The sequence below is a fragment of the Erythrolamprus reginae genome, chromosome Z (assembly GCF_031021105.1).
Source record: "Erythrolamprus reginae isolate rEryReg1 chromosome Z, rEryReg1.hap1, whole genome shotgun sequence".
Lineage (NCBI taxonomy): Eukaryota > Metazoa > Chordata > Lepidosauria > Squamata > Dipsadidae > Erythrolamprus > Erythrolamprus reginae.
In genome coordinates, this window is record NC_091963.1 from 131,117,850 (window position 1) to 131,137,265 (window position 19,416).

The 19,416-nt window shown below is 39.7% G+C and overlaps 1 protein-coding gene and 1 long non-coding RNA gene across 3 annotated transcripts in view; one reads left to right on the forward strand and one right to left on the reverse strand.

Annotated features, from left to right (window-relative positions):
- Window positions 1-769: 769 nt before the first annotated feature.
- Window positions 770-1,613, forward strand: LOC139154877 (uncharacterized). The gene is made up of 2 exons (XR_011556980.1): window positions 770-942; window positions 1,049-1,613. It is a non-coding gene; the product is annotated as an uncharacterized lncRNA (long non-coding RNA).
- Window positions 1,614-6,460: 4,847 nt separating this feature from the next.
- EPS8L1 (EPS8 signaling adaptor L1) overlaps window positions 6,461-19,416 on the reverse strand; it is a 75,338-nt gene continuing 62,382 nt past the window's right edge. For both annotated transcript variants that reach the window (XM_070729018.1, XM_070729019.1), the window contains 5 exons: window positions 18,246-18,410; window positions 14,631-14,730; window positions 12,183-12,354; window positions 10,534-10,666; window positions 6,461-9,631 (listed from right to left, as the gene is read on the reverse strand). In XM_070729018.1, the coding sequence (XP_070585119.1) occupies window positions 9,560-9,631; window positions 10,534-10,666; window positions 12,183-12,354; window positions 14,631-14,730; window positions 18,246-18,410 (642 nt within the window). In that variant the 3' untranslated portion in view covers window positions 6,461-9,559. The remainder of the gene's footprint in view (window positions 9,632-10,533; window positions 10,667-12,182; window positions 12,355-14,630; window positions 14,731-18,245; window positions 18,411-19,416) is intronic.

A 19,416-nucleotide genomic window follows, 5' to 3' on the forward strand; every position in this document is an offset into this window, starting at 1 on the left:
ATTCTCATTGATTGACTCTGGGAATCAGGAAAAACCTCAGTGTTTGATTAGTGGATGTGAGCTTGGTAATAGGGCGGCATTGAATAAATTCATAATTCTGCATGGATGTTGTCCAATTTTAATGGATGTATAGAGAATTTCATTTCACAAAGGCTATAATTTAGAGGGGTAGCAACCCAGGGCAGAAAAATTCCTCCGTGGTTACCTAATTCTTCCCCACTGAGATGATTCACTTGTATCTGGATCTTTCTGGAGTATTGATAGGGGTTTACAATAACAGAGAATCCATATTATTGAAGACAGACATTGTTAAAGATGCGACCACATCAATACAATTATCTTTAATAGTTAATTTTCTGTGGTCAGAGGAGGTAAGGAAGAATGTGTGAGCAACAATACACAAGTGCACAATTGATTCAAACTCAATGTAAACCGCTCCAAACACAACTGCAGAAAATACAACTTCAGCAACGGATTGATCAATGCCTGGAATGCACTACCTGACTCTGTGGTTTCTTCCCCTAACCTCAAAAACTTTAATCTTAGACTGCCTACAGTCAACCCCACCCCATTCCTATGAGGTCTGTAAGGGATGTGCATAAGTGCAACATTGTGCCTACCGTCCTTGTCCTACTGTCCTATTGTCCAAAATTACCTGTCCTTACTTTGCTTTTATTTATGTTCATACCAATACCTGCTATCTTGCACCTGTTTTGACAAAATAAATAAATAATAAAATGATGCATAATCCAACCTTTCACTTTTGCAGGAATACACTCACATGTCCATGACTGATGGTAACCCAAGACTCCATTTACAAAGGGAAAACTACAAGTATTTCTGAAAATTGTAACGTGTTTAAATTCCTCCTAATACTCAACCTAAATCCTTCGTCCTTATCAAGCTTAAGATATCAACAGAGAACAGATTGTTCCCCTCTAGGTATGTTTCTTAAAGAGTTATGCAGCTCATTATTATACCAATTATCAGTTTTCAAGTTAAATGCAACCAGGGATTTTAATTGCTCTTCCTGGGACTTGGTTTCTAGACTCCTTAATCCTGGTTGTTTGAATCCTCTTCACCTTCTCTGTGTCCTGGTCCCACCATAACTTGAAATGAAATCTAACTAGCAAAGAGTAGAATGGGACAATTACTTCTAGCTATCTGGACATGGCATTGGTATAGCAAAAATCCTCCTCCTGTCTCTTTAACTGCTGCATCTTACTTCTTGCTCATATTCAGTTGATGATCCACAAGCACTTATAGACCATTTCTCATCTTTACTTCTGCCAATCCAGGTTTTGAGACTGAACCTCTTTGCTTCTTTCAAGCCTTAATGGTTTTCAATTTGCCTGTGAACTGGTGGGAGGGAAGGAAGGGAGAAATGGAATGCCAATAATGTATGGGGAGATCATGAGAGCCCTCAAGCCATCAAGGTCACCACTGCAGGTGCTTGAGATAGAGATGCACTCTCCCACAAAAGGACATTTCATAATTGGACAATGGGATCATCAAGGGTGGGGAGAAGGGGAAGCATTTCATGGGAAAACCTGAATTGTTTTTGTTTCTTCAGTACTGATATGGCATATTCAATAAAGTTTTTCTTTAGGAAATTCAAATCTCCCGAGAGTGTTTCCTTGTTTTGGGTTCTCTAATTGGACAGGTCTCCTTAATTCAGGACTTGTTTTTTTCCTCTCTATTCAGATGAAAGATTCATGCTTGGTCACCACTGAACATCATCATGCTGGATTTTTGTTCAACGTCAAAAAAATGTCCAATGATTTCAGAGTCAATTATCTGCAAATTTGCTTTCATCTATTCCACTTTCTAGAAATTGGAATGTTGATTAACACAGAAGCAAAGATGGAGCTCTACTGAGCCTTATTTGACAACTTTTCTCCAGAATGATTGAGAATTATTATTATGATTTTCTGATGGATATGATTGTTCAACCAGTTGCCAGTCTTCCTGTGGGTCTTTTGCCTGCTGTCCACAAAGTTACATCCTGGTTTGCCAACTCATTGCAAAGAAACCTCAAGACCCACATAACTACCATATTTTCCTGAGTAAAAGACGCACCATAATAATAATAATAATAATAATAATAATAATAATAATAATAATAATTATTATTATTATTATTATTATTATTAATTAGATTTGTATGCCGCCCCTCTCCGAAGACTCGTGGTGGCTCACAACAATAATAAAAAACAATATTATAACGAAACAAACCTAATATTAGAAAATAAGCATATAAAGCCCTATCATATTTAAAAACCAAACAACACCTACATACCAAACATAAAATATAAAGAGCCTGGGGAAAAGGTGTCTCAACTCCCCCATGCCTGGCGGTATAGATGGGTCTTGAGTAGTTTGTGAAAGATGAGGGTGGGGGCAATTCTAATCTCCGGGGGGAGTTGATTTCAGAGGGCCGGGGCCACTGCAAAGAAGGCTCTTCCCCTGGGGCCCGCCAAATGACATTATTTAGTCGACGGGACCCGGAGAAGGCCAACTCTGTGGGACCTTATCGGTCGCTGGGATTCGAACCTTAGTTTTGGGGGAGGAAATAATCTGCCGACTAGGTGTTCATCTGGCTAGTTTTTAGTCTGGTCAGCTTCAGGACATTAGTTTGCTGGTTTTGAACCCAGGTGTTTGCTTTTTATCCCCTGGTTGGAGATAGAAAAACAGTTTCTAAAACACTTCGCTTCTCTCTCTCTTCAAACAGAAACAATGAAAAAATCAGGCAAAGAGAAGATTGCTTTGCTAGCAATCACTTCACTCGTTAGCACCTCCTTAGGGCTGAAAAAAGGCTTAGCTGATTGTTGGAGGGAGCAGCAATGAAAAAAAACAGCCAAAGGGAAGATCGCTTAGCTAGCAAAGCACAGAAGATGTGTTGGCACCTCATTAGGTCTAAAAAAAGCGCACCAAAATTTTCATCCTCTTTTAGGGGTGGGGGTGGGGAGTGCATATTATACTCTGAAAAATAGAGCACTTGGACAGTTGACTAATCCATAATAAAATTCTGGGTTTTCCTCCAGCCCTTCCCTATTCCCAGCACCTTCTATGGCTGCTTCCTTAATGGAGATTGCTGCTGGTTGGGAAATATATAGCAAGGGGAAGATCCCTGAAGAGAGATGTGTGTGTGTGTGTGTGTGTCAATATATTGGAATTTGGCAACTGAAGCGGTATTTCTCGTCAGAACTGAGTCATCTTCTGTGTAGCTCCCAATCCGATCTTAAATACCCTTGTCAAACCAGAACTCGCATTCTACTGTCAGCACATGGTATTGTTTATCTTGAAACTTCTGGAATCCTCGCTGAGCTGAGTTCGTGGGATCAAACCACGACCCTATGGACTCAACATGCCGGGCAAGACGGGAGTCCACATTCCCCCTCGCACCATTCTGCCTGGCCGGTTGAAGTTGGTAGGCCAAGCCCATGTTGGGATCCACCCTCCAAAGCAGGCTCAGGCCTGCTCCGAAAGGATCTGGCCTTCTCTGTCAGGAATTAGAAGAATCTGCTTCCATAAACAGTGCTTACCACAACGCTCAAGTTGTTCAAAATCCAGACACTTTCCTCAAAACAAGCTGCTTGGACCTGCTTTCCTCCAAGCAAGGCCAAATAAGCAGTGTTGTGGTTTTTGTCTAGCAGTGGGAGGCAAGAAGGGAGCTGTGTAGAAATTGATGTATTGGACAGGCGTGGAGAAAATCCAGGCTAAGTTCTCATTAGATCATGGACGTTCACTGAGGGTTTGATTTTTTTAAAAAAACTGTAAAGGGTGTTGCTATTAGGGTAAAATGATGACACCACATCCATTTCTGGTCACTATGGTACAAAAAAGATGTTTCTCTCCACCCCAAGAGGTTTAAATTTCCCCCCCAACAAACGTTAATCCATCAGTGTATCAGCTGAGTACAACATTTTTGTGTCGACATTTTTACATTTATCACCATTTTCTTAATATTTATACAGCTCTATTTTTACAGTAGAATTCTGTAATCTTCTATCGAAATATTTTCATTCTTGCTTTATTTAATTTCAAATCTCCTTTAATCTACATTCATTCCAATGATAAAAACACTCCCACATCTTATAATACTCCCAATTTTTCTTTTCCTTTAATTGCTATTGTTAGTCTATTCATTTCTGTGCATTTTAATATTTTCTTCGTAGGGATTTTTTCTTGCTTTCCAGTTCTGTGCAAATACAATTCTAGCTGCAGTCATTATGTGAATAATTAAATATACATTTCCTTTATTGTATTTCTCTGACAAAATACCCTACAAAAACAGCCCTGGCTCAAATCAATATGTTGCTGTATTATCTTTTCTAGCCACATTCAAATTTGTGCCCAATAATGTCTCGCTTCTGCACATGTCCACCACATATGATAATACAATCCTGGTTCCTGGTGGCATTTCCAACATTTAATTGATTTATCCTTAAACATTTTTGCCAACCTTCCCAATGACATATGCCGATACAAAAAAGTTTTTGAAGAACTGGGTATGTCAAATCCAGGGTTGGGTTCCAACTTATTTTGCTTAAGGTTTCCTTCCTCCCACGCCATGTGGCCATGCCAGGTGGACGCATGGGTGCAAATTGTGTATGCACATGCACAGTACAACCCCCCCCCCTTTATAAAAAAAAAAGTCAAAGGTAAAATGACAATGCATGCACAGTGCTAGAAACTTGGCTTCCGCAGATGCACAGAAGAAAACAAAATCAGAAAAAAATTGGAAAAATGGTGGCAGTGCCCAAGGATCAGCACTGACCGATCCAGCTTGGTGATGACATTGTAACATTACCAGTGGGTTGCTACTGGTTGGAGCGAACCGATCCAAACCGGGAGGAACCCACCTCTGGTCCAGTCCAATGAAAAAAGGGAATAAAGTGATAACAGTTTTCCAGAACTTGAGGGGTTGTCACAAAGAAGATAAGGTGCTCCTATTCTACAAAGCACCTGACAAAAATTAATAGATGGAAGATTATCAAAGAAAGACCCAACCTAGAATTAAAGAGAAATGTCCTTACAGTGAGAACAATTATTTAGTGAGATGGCTTGCCTACAGAAGCTGTGTTTCATCACTGGAGGTATTTATGGTAAGAAGAGATTGGGCCACCTTTTTTCCAGGTTGATATAGGGTCTCCTGCCTTGAACAGGGGTTAGACTAGTAGACCTCTAAGGTCCCTTCCATCTGGATTATTCTATGTTCTATGTTTGGGACACTACAGACACAATCCCGCTGAACCAGTAGAAGAAAATATGGAATTCCACCAAAGACTGAAAATAATTTTATGTTTTGTCCTTCTATGGTAAATGAAAAACATTTTTGCCATTTCTCCAATGTTCCTTTTATTTTTCTCTTTTCACTTCATGTGTCCCTATGTCACACCTTGATAAGCCCATTTCACACTGCAAAACTAAGAAGGAGGTCACCCTTCAGAATTGGCCTTCTCCAAATGCCATCGGCCAAAGAGTATGGATTGGCGGGGTCACCTGCGAGGGCCTTCTCTGTGGCGGCTCCATATCTCTGGGTCGCTGAGCAAGATCAACTAGCCTGGCCCAAGAAGTGTGAATGTTTGTTGAATGATTATTGTGTTTTGGGGTTTTAACTGTTTTACAGTATATTGCTATTGCTTTATTATGATGTTTATTATTGTTTATATTGCTTTTATATTAGATTATCTTTATTAATGTATGCCACCTAGAGTCCGCAAGGAGTTGGGAGGCTTAAAAGTCAATTAAATGATTAAATTAAATTAAATTAAATTAAATTAAATTAAATTAAATTAAATTAAATTAAATTAAATTAAATTAAATTAAATTAAATTAAATTAAATTAAATTAAATTAAATTAAATTAAATTAAATTAAATTAAATTAAATTAAATTAAATTAAATTAAATTAAATTAAATTAAATTAAATTAAAAATTAAACCTACTAACTAGGGGTGGGTTTTATTTACCTTTGATACCAATTTGGGAACGGGAGCACATGCATAACGCTTCTGCGCATGCACGGAAGCTCCGTTATGACTTCCTGGTGGGTGGGCGGAGCCTCCCACAGCTACTGGTTCTCCTGAATCAAACCGAATTGGTAGTAACCCATCACTGCTACTAACATATTTTTAAACTACAACTGTACTTTCTTAAAATCAGCATGGGATAATATTAAGATGACTCCAGTTTATAAAAATAGAATAAATATGAATAACGAGTTTTAGGAGAAAAAACAGCCCTGGAATTATGTAATGGTTTAACACAGAAGAATACAACTGAAACTCTACCGCTAAAACAGACCAGTTCTATTTCTACTGGGTGAGATGAAAACATCAGTATGTCAATAAATGGTCAATGAAAATCCTAATGAGATTAATAGACTGGTGTACTTGCATCAGTTGCCACATTATTCAATGCTTGCATACATAACTGAAAATGTATCATGAGGCAGGTTGTTGTTCGAAAAATTTATTTACAGATTTTTAATACAATTAACAAGGTCTTCCATAAAATCTCCCCAAGTCCTGAAACAATAAGAGATAACTGCATTTCAATCATGTCCCACTATAACAAACAAGTAGTTGGCCTCTTTGGAAGTTTAGAGAAAATAAATCATAAAATGTGCAAATTTTAATTAGTTACCAATGAGAGACGGTCTCTTGTGCGGGTTATTTTTTTTGACGGCACTAAATTTGCTGGGTGCAAACTAAATTGAAGTCCCTTACATGTAGTCCTCAACTTCCGACTACCATTGAATCCAAAATTTCCGATGCTAAGCGAGACATTTGTTAAGTGGGTTTTGCCCCATTTTATTGACACATTGGCTAAGTGAATCAGTGCAGCTGTTAAATTAGTAACACAGTTATTAAGTGAATTTGGCTTCCCCATTGGCTTTGCTTCTTGGAGGGTTGCAAAAGGGGAGCACGTGACTGGGGTGAATTCCATTTACTGCCGCTATCGGTGCACTTCCCACGGAGTTCTGCAACTCTGGGCCGCGCCCGCATGCATCCGAACAAGATTTTGCTTCTGGGCATGCATAGGAAGCAAAATCTTGTCAGGGGATGGAAGAACGTGTGAAATTTCTGCATGCGCAGAAGCAAAAATCACTGAAATCTCGCATGTGTGTCCCCTTACGAGATTTAGGTTTCTGCGCATGCGCAGGATCAAAATCTCACTCAGATACATGTACACGCATACCAGGGAAGCAGAGCTGTGTACGTAGCTCCATTTTCTCTACCGGAGCTACAGAGTGGCCCGTACTGGTAGGAATCCAATACTGCACGTGACTCTGGGGTATTGTCATAAGTGTGAATCAGTTGTCAAGCATTTGAATTTTGATCACGTGACCATGGGGATGCTGCAACAAGTGTAAGTGTGAAGGACAGTCATTATTTCCCCCCCCACTGCAGTTGTAACTTTGAATGGTCACTAAATGAACTGCTGTAAGTCAAGGACTACCTGTATTGGAATCAACAGCGCCCCCACAAGGAGTAGATGATCTTTGGCTTGATTCTTAGTCCTACAATGATGGTCTCCAGCAAAACAGCCAGAGAACAGAATTTCCGGCGTTAAAAATGCTGTTTAAAATGTTGTTTCCTGGGAGGTTTACATGCTGCTCAGAAACCCATTTGGCTTAAAGGGCCACTTAACCATAGACCCTATTCTAGGACGAGCTTTCAAAATCAATTTCATTATTTTTTTTAAAAAAGAAGTTTTAAAAATCAATCTTGTTAAAACAAATATTAACAGTAATTTTGTATAAATAGGCTTAAAATAAATATTTATTGCATTAGATTTATTATGGGAAAGCAGCTTACAGTGATTTTTAACCATCTATACCTTTCTCTTTCACAAAAAACCATTAATCTTACCGGAAGCTTGGAGTAAACAATTCGTGGAGAACTGCTAGTAGATTTAGATTTAGGAATAAAACTGAACTCAAGAAACTTCTAACGAAAATTGCCTTAGTAGCACAACAATCAAAATGGTGGTGCATTGTTCAACATATGCTCACATGTTCACAACACAATTCATCAAATTGTGAGAAAACTATTGGAAAAAAGAGCCAATTAAATAGATAGCTAATACACACACACACACAAATACATAAATACACATATACATACATACCCTATTGAAACCTCAGCACAGCAAGTTTCAAGGCAAAGGGCCCCCATTTTATTTATTTTTTTAAGTTGAAACATCACATTTTCCTTCAAAGCAGCCGATTCAGTTCATTTTCCCCATAAAAATGCTTTCAGGTCAATAAGAACAAGCTGTTTCAAATCTGGGTAAATCTTTTTGATTTGCAGGGAAAATTATTTTGTAGCTAAACAGCTTGGTTTGTCCAAAGAAGCTGCTGACTGCCACCTAGCGACCAAAGAGGTATCGCTCTGTGACAACAAGGTCTCTGAATTTTATGCAATTAACTCTTATAATAATAATTTGTCATCCTTTATGACATATACTTCCTTAGATTATTCAATTTTTTTATGCTGAGCTATTGTTTCACAGGAACCTATCAAAGAAAAGAACAAGTGGAGTCATTTTGGCTAGACAGGATGATCTGCTTTTAAAAGTTCACAGAGTTGCAAAATGTCACTCACTGGACATGCAGGCAGAATTCTGACTACAATTCCTACAATGTTCTGTGAATTGAATTAATTACACTGTGTATAAAGTTATTGCCTTTATGTAGACTTACATGCATAGTTCACAAGATCGTGCAACTGAGAAAGAAAAATATCCAGCCTGATTTTTAATGAAAAAAAATAATAAAATTGAATGGGTATATAGCACACACTCTATCATATTTGTACTTTCCTACTGAGAAATCGAGAGATAATTCTACAAGGAGATGAGCAAATTGTTCCAAAATGGAAATAGTGTAGATTCGATAGGACAGTGATGGCGAATCTATGGCAAGGGTGCCACAGGTGGTACGCGGTGCCATATAAGAGGGCACGCAAGGCTTTGCTCTTTGTCAGTTCCAGTGCCCATGTGCGCGCTAGTCAACCGATTTTCAGCCTTCTTTTTGGCCATGTTTGCTCTCCCCAGGCTTCAGAAATGCCTCCTGAACCCTGGCGACAGTGAAAAATGGCCCAATGGGCCTACCAGAAGTCCAGAGACTTCAGTGAGGCCCTGCGTAGTAGTGCGGGATAGCAGTACAGGGGGTTGTGTGCATGCACAGGGGGAGGGCATTGTATTATGAGTGTGGGCATGCACACAGATGCTATCGCGTGCACACACACCCTTTTGGCACCCAAGCCAAAAAAGTTTCGCCATCACTGCTATAGAACGTAATTATTTTCTTTATTTCTTTAAAAAAAAATCAAGATTAAGGAACAGGGAGAGTGCTACAAGATTTCTCCATGAAACTGGGAATACCAGTCGGTATCTCTTCTTTATAGTAAATCAAGAATATAAAACACCCACAGTAACAATTATTTCTGATCTCCCTGCACAATGTAGATTCTTTCTGACCCTATAGGAAGATCTGGCGTTTCCACGTTTCTTTAGCAAAGTCACACCGTTACACAAAGGGAGCTCTCTTAGTTCAATCCTTCTGCTTTTTTTTTTTGTCTAGCCATCACAGCCTCCAGCTCCGACATTTTCTCAGAATCCTAGAAGAAAATAATGGAAAGTTAAGGATGAGGTGCTTGACTTCAAGCACAAAACTCTCATTAACAGATTTAACACACTCCTGGCTTTTCAAAAGGTTTTAAAAATGCACTTTTGTCGGCAGGCTTGGTGCCGTTGAGCATTGATACTCTGCTCCGGCTAACAATATGATTGTGGTTGGAATGAATTAGGTGGAATGGTTTTAAATTTTTTAGGTTTTAGTTTTAGGTTTATACTTCGGTTTTTTATGTATTTTGTATTCATTTTATTTATGCAAACCGCCCCGAGTCCCTTGGAGAAGGGCGGCCTATAAATCCAAATAAGTAAGTAAGTAACAAAATAGCAAAATAACAAAATAGCAAAATAACTAAATAGCAAAATAACTAAATAGCAAAACTACCTACCTACCTACCTACTTACCTACCTACCTACCTACCTACTTACTTACTTACTTACTTACCTACCTACCTACCTACCTACCTACCTACCTACCTACCTACCTACCTAACTAACTAACTAACTAACTAACTAACTAACTAACTAACTAACCAAATGACTAAATAACTAAATAACTAAGTTGGAAGGGACCTTGCAGGTCATCAAATCCAACCCCCTGCCCAAGCAGGAGACTGCCTCTACCTAGGATCAAACTCACAATCTCCTCATTGTGAGTCAAGAACTCCACCCCTGGGCCACAGCAGCTGGGTTTATGTTATCTACTTGCTTGAAACTTTGACGTCCTATGTACTTGTCCCATCCCTCTCATCCCTCCTCTTCCAATCCTTATATCTTTGCTGATATAATTTCTAGATTTCTTAGTTTCTTGCGCTCTTGATGGTCAAGAATGGTCTCAGTTCACCACCCTTCTCCCAACCCTTAGAGGAGATTGCAAAATCCCTGGTACCTTTAGGAGAGCTTTCTGGATGGTAACTTGGCTGTAGACTCGAGGTCCTTCTTCTGAGCTGATGGCTCTAAGCTCATCCTTTTGCAAGGCAAGGAGCTGAGCGCCATTGAGAATTCCCAAGGCATTGACAATCCTGCAGGAAGGAGGGAAAAGAGAAGGTGGAATAAATAGAGCATCATAGGAAAAAGGAGCCATTCCATTTAAACTCTGAAACCAACTTGTAAGTGGCTCTAACCAGGTCACACTTTGGCAGCTCTTTTGACCAAAGAGCAGAATGTCTAAAGCAGTGTTTCCCAACCCTGGCAACTTGAAGATATCTGGACTTCAACTCCCAGAATTCCCCAGTCAGCAAATGCTGGCTGGGGACTTCTGGGAGTTGAAGTCCAGATATCTTCAAGTTGCCAAGGTTGGGAAACACTGATCTAAAGAACTGATGTAAAAAAATCCCCATTGGGTTTATTATTTATTTACTTAGCATACATTAGCTAGGAGATCACAATTCTAATGCAGAGCAATAGTTTGGCTACCTAAGTTTGCAAACCCTCCTTGATTCATGCTCATGCATTTTCCAAGATGCACCATGGAGGCTGAGCTAGCTGCACACCGGAAAGAAAAATGAATCACTTTTCTTCAGCTTAATCTGGGGCCCTCTCTCACCACTGAATTCATTTGACAAGTGTGCATTACAACTGGGAAGGTCCAGTGCCAGCAGGATTCTAACTGCATGAAGCTTGTCTCCCCACCAAAGCGGGATATATTCATTTGCTGGCATAGAACATGTTTTTGAACTGCTAGTTGGCCTGAGTTGAGCTAAACTGAGCTGAATGATGGGAGCTCACCGTGCCAAGCAGTGCCAGGACTCAAACCACTGCAGCAAAGTCCATCTCTGACATGATTAGGTCAGTAAGCGGCCACACCTCCATTGGGTAAGCGACAGCCAATCAGATAGTTGTTAGGTCCATAATGACTGGCGTTGTTAGCCAGTGAGAGGTTCTTCCCCCCACCTGCCCCAATCAAACAGGAATCTTATTTAACACCTGACTCAGTAGTGTCAACCCCTAACCCCCAACATTTTCCCCTTAGACTATCCACGATTGACCTCTCCAGGTTCCTTAGAGGTCAGTAAGGGGCGTGCATAAGTGCACCAGTGTGCCTTCCGTCCCCTGTCCAATTGTCTCTCCTTATCTCGTTTATCTTTTCTTCCTTTCAAATATGTTCACCTATACTTTTATAACTTTTCTTCTGTTATTTTCTTTATTTATATTATTACATATCTATTCTCTTCAATGTGTATTATGTATTGGACAAAATAAATAAATAAAAATAAAATAAATAAAACACAGTTTTGCCCTTAACTTTAGTTACCATTGATTAGGTATAAGCCCAAAATCCATAGTTAATCATAGTTCAGCAGCAAATTTTAGAAGCCTACCAATTAATTCAGGAAAGCTGCTGCTTTATATGGTGGCTATTGAGAAGTCATTCAATGAAAATTATATGTTTGTCAACTACAAAGAGTGTTGACATGGATGGCATCTCTGATTTAGAATCTAATATGATTTAAAGAGAGAGATATCAGGAAACATATGCCTGGGTTTCATTACCAACTTGTCTATTTTTTTTTCCAAAGGGAAGCAAGGCCAACTCACAATGGATTGAACCCTTTGGCCTCCAACCAGGTCCGGACTTGATCAGAATTTGAATTGTAGTCTAAAGGAACATCAGTATCCAGAGTGCGTGGTATGTGAAGAGCCTTACTACCGCCATTTGTCCCGTTGGCCAGCCTCATGACAAGCTCTTCATTGACCATGGTGAACTGATCTACCAGAGCAGAAAGAGATGTCACTCATGGATCCATTGAAAATAATAATAATAATAATAATAATAACAACAACAACAACAACAACAACAATAATAATAATAATGTATATAATTTATTAGATTTGCATGCCGCCCCTCTCCAAAGATTTGGGGCAACTCACAACAATAAACAATGCAGTACAAATCCAATAATTAAAACTAAAGCTAAAAACCCACTATCATTTAAATATAGTCAATACTACCCAATCATAACCACACATAGATCTTACTATAGCATAGCATAGCACTGCATGGCTGGAGAATTCTGGGAGTTGAAGTCCAACAGATCTTAAAGTTGCCAAGTTTGGAGAACCCTGATCTACACCAAGGATTTGGAGCACCAGGCTCGTTTTTTTCAGGAACCTCACCCAAGGGCTTTAGGTAATATTCTTTGCTATATCATTAGCAGAGAGTACATCCGGAAAAGCAAACCAGCAAGTGGTTTAATTGAAAGAACTTCTTTAATTGAAAAAAGTAGCCAGGAGGTAAAAAGAAAATGAGATCAGTGTCAGAGCAAGTAGCTCTTCAGTTAGCAAGTGGAATAATGAGAGTAGGATGCTAAGTGCTGTAGAAAGGACATGGGATAAAGTTTCAATAGTGGTGAATATCTGTAGTTTGGGTGTAGGATGAGGGTGAAGGTTTGTTCTCCGAGCTTGTGGGTTGGTTTCTGAATGTTTTGTTGCCAGGCTAGGTGTTGTGGTTGGCTTCAGGCCAGCTCCTATGGCTGCTGATTTTGACTCAGAAGAGTGGGAGCCGTCTGATCACAGAAGACTCGTCTGGCTGGAGGAGGAATCAGACAGTGAAACAGAAGAGAAAAGGGATGCGGAAAGGGTTGGAGACGAAGAGAGGGAGCCAGTCAGCTCTCCAGCTAGAGTTTCCTCTGAATCAGATGGGGAGGATTTTAGGAATAATCCTATTCTGAATCTTTGGGTCAGGAGAATGGTGGGATGCCAATAGCAGCTGCATAAACGCAGAAACATTCCAGGTCACAGGTGTTAAGAATTAAAGACACTGCCGCAGCCTTGATAAAGGGGAAGTGTTTGCAGATAACAGTGTGGGAGTTTATCATTTCAGTTCTTGGAGTGACTTTAATGAATTGTGGTTTTGTGTTCGCTGTAGACGCTTTTGAGCATTTTGACATTTAAGCCGTGAGTTTTGACTAACGTAAGCCAGAAAGGCTTCTGTACTGACTTGAGTGAATTAACTCTGATCTGCTGGACTCTTAAAGTAACATTTATTTTATTTATTTATTTATTAGATTTGTATGCCGCCCCTCTTCTCAGACTCGGGGTGGCTCACAACAAAAATAAAGCAGTGTACAATGAACAAATCTAATATTTAAAATAAAATATCTAAAAACCCATTATTTAAAAAACATACAACACAAGCATACCATACATAAAACTATATAAGCCTGGAGTAGATGTCTCAATTCCCCCATGCCTGGCGATATAGGTGGGTCTTAAGCAATTTACAAAAGACAAGGAGGGTGGGGGCAGTTCTGATCTCTGGGAAGAGTTGATTCCAGAGGGCCGGAGCCACCACAGAGAAGGCTCTTCCCCTGGGGTCCGCCAGACGACATTGCTTAGTCAATGGGACCCGGAGAAGGCCAACTCGATGGGACCTTATCGGCCGCTCTGAAACATGCTCTGAAACTCCGTGGCTGGCAGCCTACTAAATATAAAGAACACCTCTTTGCTTTATTTTTACAAGCCTGCATGCATGTGTTTGATTAATTACTTTGATCTGGGTGGCCTGGGGCCAGGCAGAACAGTAGGTAACATCTTCAGCAGAGTTAAGGGGGTTGTCGGTGTTATTCAGAAGAGGCAATGGCTCACATGCTCTCTGATATGACTCCGCGTGCCACCTGTGGCACGTGTGTCATAGGTTTATTATCCTGGTTCTAGACCAAAGATGGAGAACATGTGGTTTCTAAATGATACTGAGCTATTCAATAGTTCTAGTCCACTACGAATATTGGTGAAGGAGATGATTGGAATGTAATTCAATAACTTCCAAAGGACCACAAGGCCTCCATCCTAGACCCAGAGTTCAGATTGTCCGAAGGATGTTTTAGTAGACAAGTCAACTCTGTCTAACATAATTTCAGACTTGTGCTCTTACTAGGCCAGAGATCCACCTGAGATTTGTCACTTATCATTTGTGTCGTGTGCTTAGGCAAAACAAAAATTGCTTGTTTGCTGGCTCTTCAGTTCCAAATGAAAGAGGGATCTCACCTTTCTTACTGTGGTCCATTTTAAGGTCCTCCATGCTGACCCATTTTACACCGTTGCACTGTAGATTTTTGGTCTTGGGTGGTGGCTGAGGTGGTGTTATCTATGCAGAGAAAAGAAAAGGGAGACAAGTGGCAAAAATCTGTTTCTGATTAGGAGAGATGGCACAAGAAACCAGGGTGACAAAGCTACATTAATTATCTATAAGCAATTAGTCCTCCATAGCACAGGTCACCAAGCTGAGGTCCGTGGACCACTGGTGGTCCACAATAAATTTTTGGTGGTCCGTTGGCCAGATACGGCCAAGAGGAATTAATCCAGTCTTGGAAGAAGAAAGGAAAGGAAAGTTAGAAGAGGAAAGGAAAAGAAAAGAAAAGAAACATAGAAACATAGAAGTCTGACGGCAGAAAAAGACCTCATGATCCATCTAGTCTGCCCTTATACTATTTCCTATATTTTATCTTAGGATGGATATATGTTTATCCCAGGCATGTTTAAATTCAGTTACTGTGGATTTATCTACCACGTCTGCTGGAAGTTTGTTCCAAGGATCTACTACTCTTTCAGTAAAATAATATTTTCTCATGTTGCTTTTGATCTTTCCCCCAACTAACCTCAGATTGTGTCCCCTTATTCTTGTGTTCACTTTCCTATTAAAAACACTTCCCTCCTGAACCTTATTTAACCCTTTAACATATTTAAATGTTTCGATCATGTCCCCCCTTTTCCTTCTGTCCTCCAGACTATACAGATTGAGTTCATTAAGTCTTTCCTGATACATTTTATGCTTAAGACCTTCCACCATTCTTGTAGCCCATCTTTGGACCCGTTCAATTTTGTCAATATCTTTTTGTAGGTGAGGTCTCCAGAACTGAACACAGTATTCCAAATGGGGTCTCACCAGCGCTCTATATAGCGGGATCACAATCTCCCTCTTCCTGCTTGTTATACCTCTAGCTATGCAGCCAAGCATCCTACTTGCTTTCCCTACTGCCTGACCGCACTGGAAAAGAAAAGAAAAGAAGGAACTACAGTTACAGCCCTGGCATATGGGACTGACTTTTTCCAACAACACCAGCAAGCTATCATTAAATCAGCTTCAATTATTTTGTAATCATTACACTACCTTTAATAATAATGTTACAATTAAATAACCTTTAAATAAGCATTTATTGTTTTGTTATGTTAATATTATTTCATATTAATAAATTGGAAATCCTCTGATCATTATTTTACAAATTCATTTATCTTTTTAAAAAAAATCATATTAGTAGTCTGTGGGACTTAATATTATGAATTTGGTGGTCCCCGGGATTTAAAAGTATGGCCTTGATGGTCCTTGAGGTCCAAAATGTTGGGGGCCCCTATAGTATCTGGGTTTTAATATGTAAAATCCCAATTCATTTGGATCCTTATATAAACCTTTGGACTCTTTAACAAGTGATTTTTGCCTGCTGATTTTCCGCTTTTAGCACTTCTAATTAAAGTTATCTGTGTGGAATACAGATCTGATTCCATCCTCATTCATCTTTGATATTCCAGCGTTTTCTACAGCAGGGGTTGCAAACCCCTGGGCGGCAGAGTTCATTGGGAACAGGGATGCCAAAGTGGGCGGGTGACGCATAGCTTCATTTGTGCATGAGTGGGATTTAGGTTGCATACATGAAACCATTACTTCCCTCCCTGCTGCCACTGAAACCGCCTAAGCCAAAATTTGGGGGAAGATTTACCATTGGATAGAAAGTTAAAAGATATTTATGTTTTAATAACTAGCTATTTTTGGAAAAACTGAGACAAGAGAATTGAAAGTTAAATATTAGAATCCAGATGGCGAAGATGAGAAATGGTGGTAGCACTGTATAGCTCATAAGTTTGTTATTAATATTAGTTTAAACATATAGAACTTTTTCTTACATTATGTGTTGTACTATGAGAAGTTTCTTTATTTTATATAGAATCTCTATTAGTTACAAGATAACTTGATATTGAATTATGGAGATATGAAGGTTTAAATTAAGACTTGGATGAATGAAATTTCTTTAATGTTTATATTGATGTAATGTTTTATTCTAAGGTAGAGAAAAGATTTTCCTTTTTTTAGAGGTTTAATAACTTACAATGTTGCATAAGGTTATAGAATTTTTTAGATGAAGAAAGAGATATAAGAGCCTCCATTGAATGATTAATAAGAAAAAGAAAAATTTTAATATATGTTTTATTTTATTTATTTATTTATTTATTTATTATTTGGATTTGTATGCCGCCCCTCTCCGAAGACTCGGGGCGGCTCACAACAAGTGAAAAACAATCCAATACAATCCAATTAATTAAAATATTATAAGTTTAAGAAAATCCCCAATACTAACATACACACATACAGGCATACCATATATAACTTCAACGTGCCCAGGGGGAGATGTTTAGTTTCCCCATGCCCGACGGCAAAGGTGGGTTTTAAGGAGTTTACGGAAGGCAGGAAGAGTAGGGGCAGTTCTGATCTCCGGGGGGAGTTGGTTCCAGAGGGCCGGTGCCGCCACAGAGAAGGCTCTCCCCCTGGGGCCCGCCAACCGGCATTGTTTAGTTGACGGGACCCGGAGGAGGCCCACTCTGTGGGACCTAATCGGTCGCTGGGATTCGTGCGGCAGAAGGCGGTCTCGGAGATATATTTGATATATTTGATTGATTGACTGTGTGCCCGTTTGATTGATTGACTGTGTGCCTGTTTTTTATATATATTGGGATTGTTTTATGAATTTTTTAACTTAAAATTGTAATTAGATTGGTGGGCATTGGATTTGTTACTATGTACTGTTTTTATTATTGTTGTGAGCCGCCCCGAGTTTGCGGAGAGGGGCGGCATATAAATCCAATAAATCTAATCTAATCTAATCTAATTTATATTTTATAGTTATTCAATTTGTATGCCGCCCCTCTCCGTAGAGTCGGGGCGGCTCACAGCTATAATAAGAACAATATATGGTAACAATCCAATAAATAAAAAACTAAATAATTAAAAAACTAAAAAATATTTATTTAAAATAAAACATACACTCAAACATACCATGCATAAAATATATAGTCTGGGGGAGATGTCTCAATTTCCCCATGCCTGACGGCAAAGATGGGTTTTAAGAAGTTTACGAAAGGCAAGGAGGGTGGGTGCAATCCTAATCTCCAGGGGGAGCTGGTTCCAAAGGGTCGGGGCCGCCACAGAGAAGGCTCTTCCCCTGGGTCCCGCCAGCTGACATTGTTTAGTCGACGGGATCCGGAGAAGGCCAACTCTGTGGGATCTAACTGGTTGCTGGGATTCGTGCGGCAGAAGGCAGTCCCGGAGATATTCTGGTCCGATGCCATGAAGGGCTTTATAGGTCATAACCAACACTTTGAATTGTGACCGGAAACTGATCGGCAACCAATGCAGACTGTGGAGTGTTGGTGTAACATAAGCATTGTTGTAGTGTGCGCATTTATTTACACATTATTTTTATTCTACATTTTATACCTGAAACTGTCTAAGTCGCTGCCACCGCCACTGCCACCACAGCACAGGTGGGTTCCACTTACCTTTCCTATCAGTTTGCTCCGCTTCGCCTCCACAAAACCCCTGATCTCACTCACCTTTGTTATTATAGGGTTGATTTCATGGATTACAAGCATTTCCTCGTCATTCTGGATACTGGAATGATCTCCATTCAGCATTGGAGCAAGAATATTATAAGGGACGTAACCAACTTGACCATAACAATTCTTGACTTTCCACCACTTCTTACTATCATCAAGAACCTTAACAACAAAGAAAATATTTCCATATAAGCAGAGACAACATTCCAGCCAGTTTTTGTGATACTCACAACTGTCCTAATTCAGCCACATAAATAATTCCATCCCTGCTAGCAGTCCACATTTAGTTTAATAAACAGCCTGTTCATGCATAGTTATACTTTTCACATAAAGTAGTGATGGCAAACCTGTGGCACATGTGTCACAGGTGGCGTGTGGAGCCATATCTGAGGGCATGTGAGGCTTTGCCCAATATCAGCTCCAGCAAGCATGCGTGCACTGGCTAGCTGATTTTCGGACTTCTCTTTGGCTGTTTTTGCTGTTCTTAGGAAAGCTTCCTGAACCCTAGTGGTGGCAAAAAACGGTCCGACAGGCCAACCAGAAGTCCGGAGGCTTCAGTGTGGCTTGTGCACATATGTGTGGGAGAATGTGGGGGGTTGTGTGTATGCGGAGAGGTGGGGGGGCAGTGGAGATGTGCACATGCATAGGGGTAGGACATTGCATTGTGGGTGTGGGCATAGGTGCATCCAAGCCAAAAAATGTTCACCCTCACTGACATAGAGGCATATGGCCTCTACCGAAGAAAATACCATGCTTTCTCGTATGCAAGCACTTCACAATTATTTAGCTAGGGATAACTTTGCAAAAGTTCTATATTTATATTTATTTACTATATTGCTTTATAAGTAATATAATATAGAGGAAGAAAATGTTGCGCTTAATTGGATAAATGGCCTAGATACAAATAGTCCTCAACTTACAACATTTGATTTGGTGGCTTTCAAAGTTATTATGGCACTGAGAAAAGTGGCATGACCACTTCTCATATGAATGACCGTATTGGTTTACGTGATGAAAATTCAGCCACTTGGCAACTGGTTCATATTTATAATGGTTGCAGTGTCCTCAGGATCACCAATGGGGGAAGCAAGACTCATTGAACCAATTTAACCAATTAACCAATTTAACAACTGCAGTGATTCATTTTACAAGAAAGATTAAGAATTCA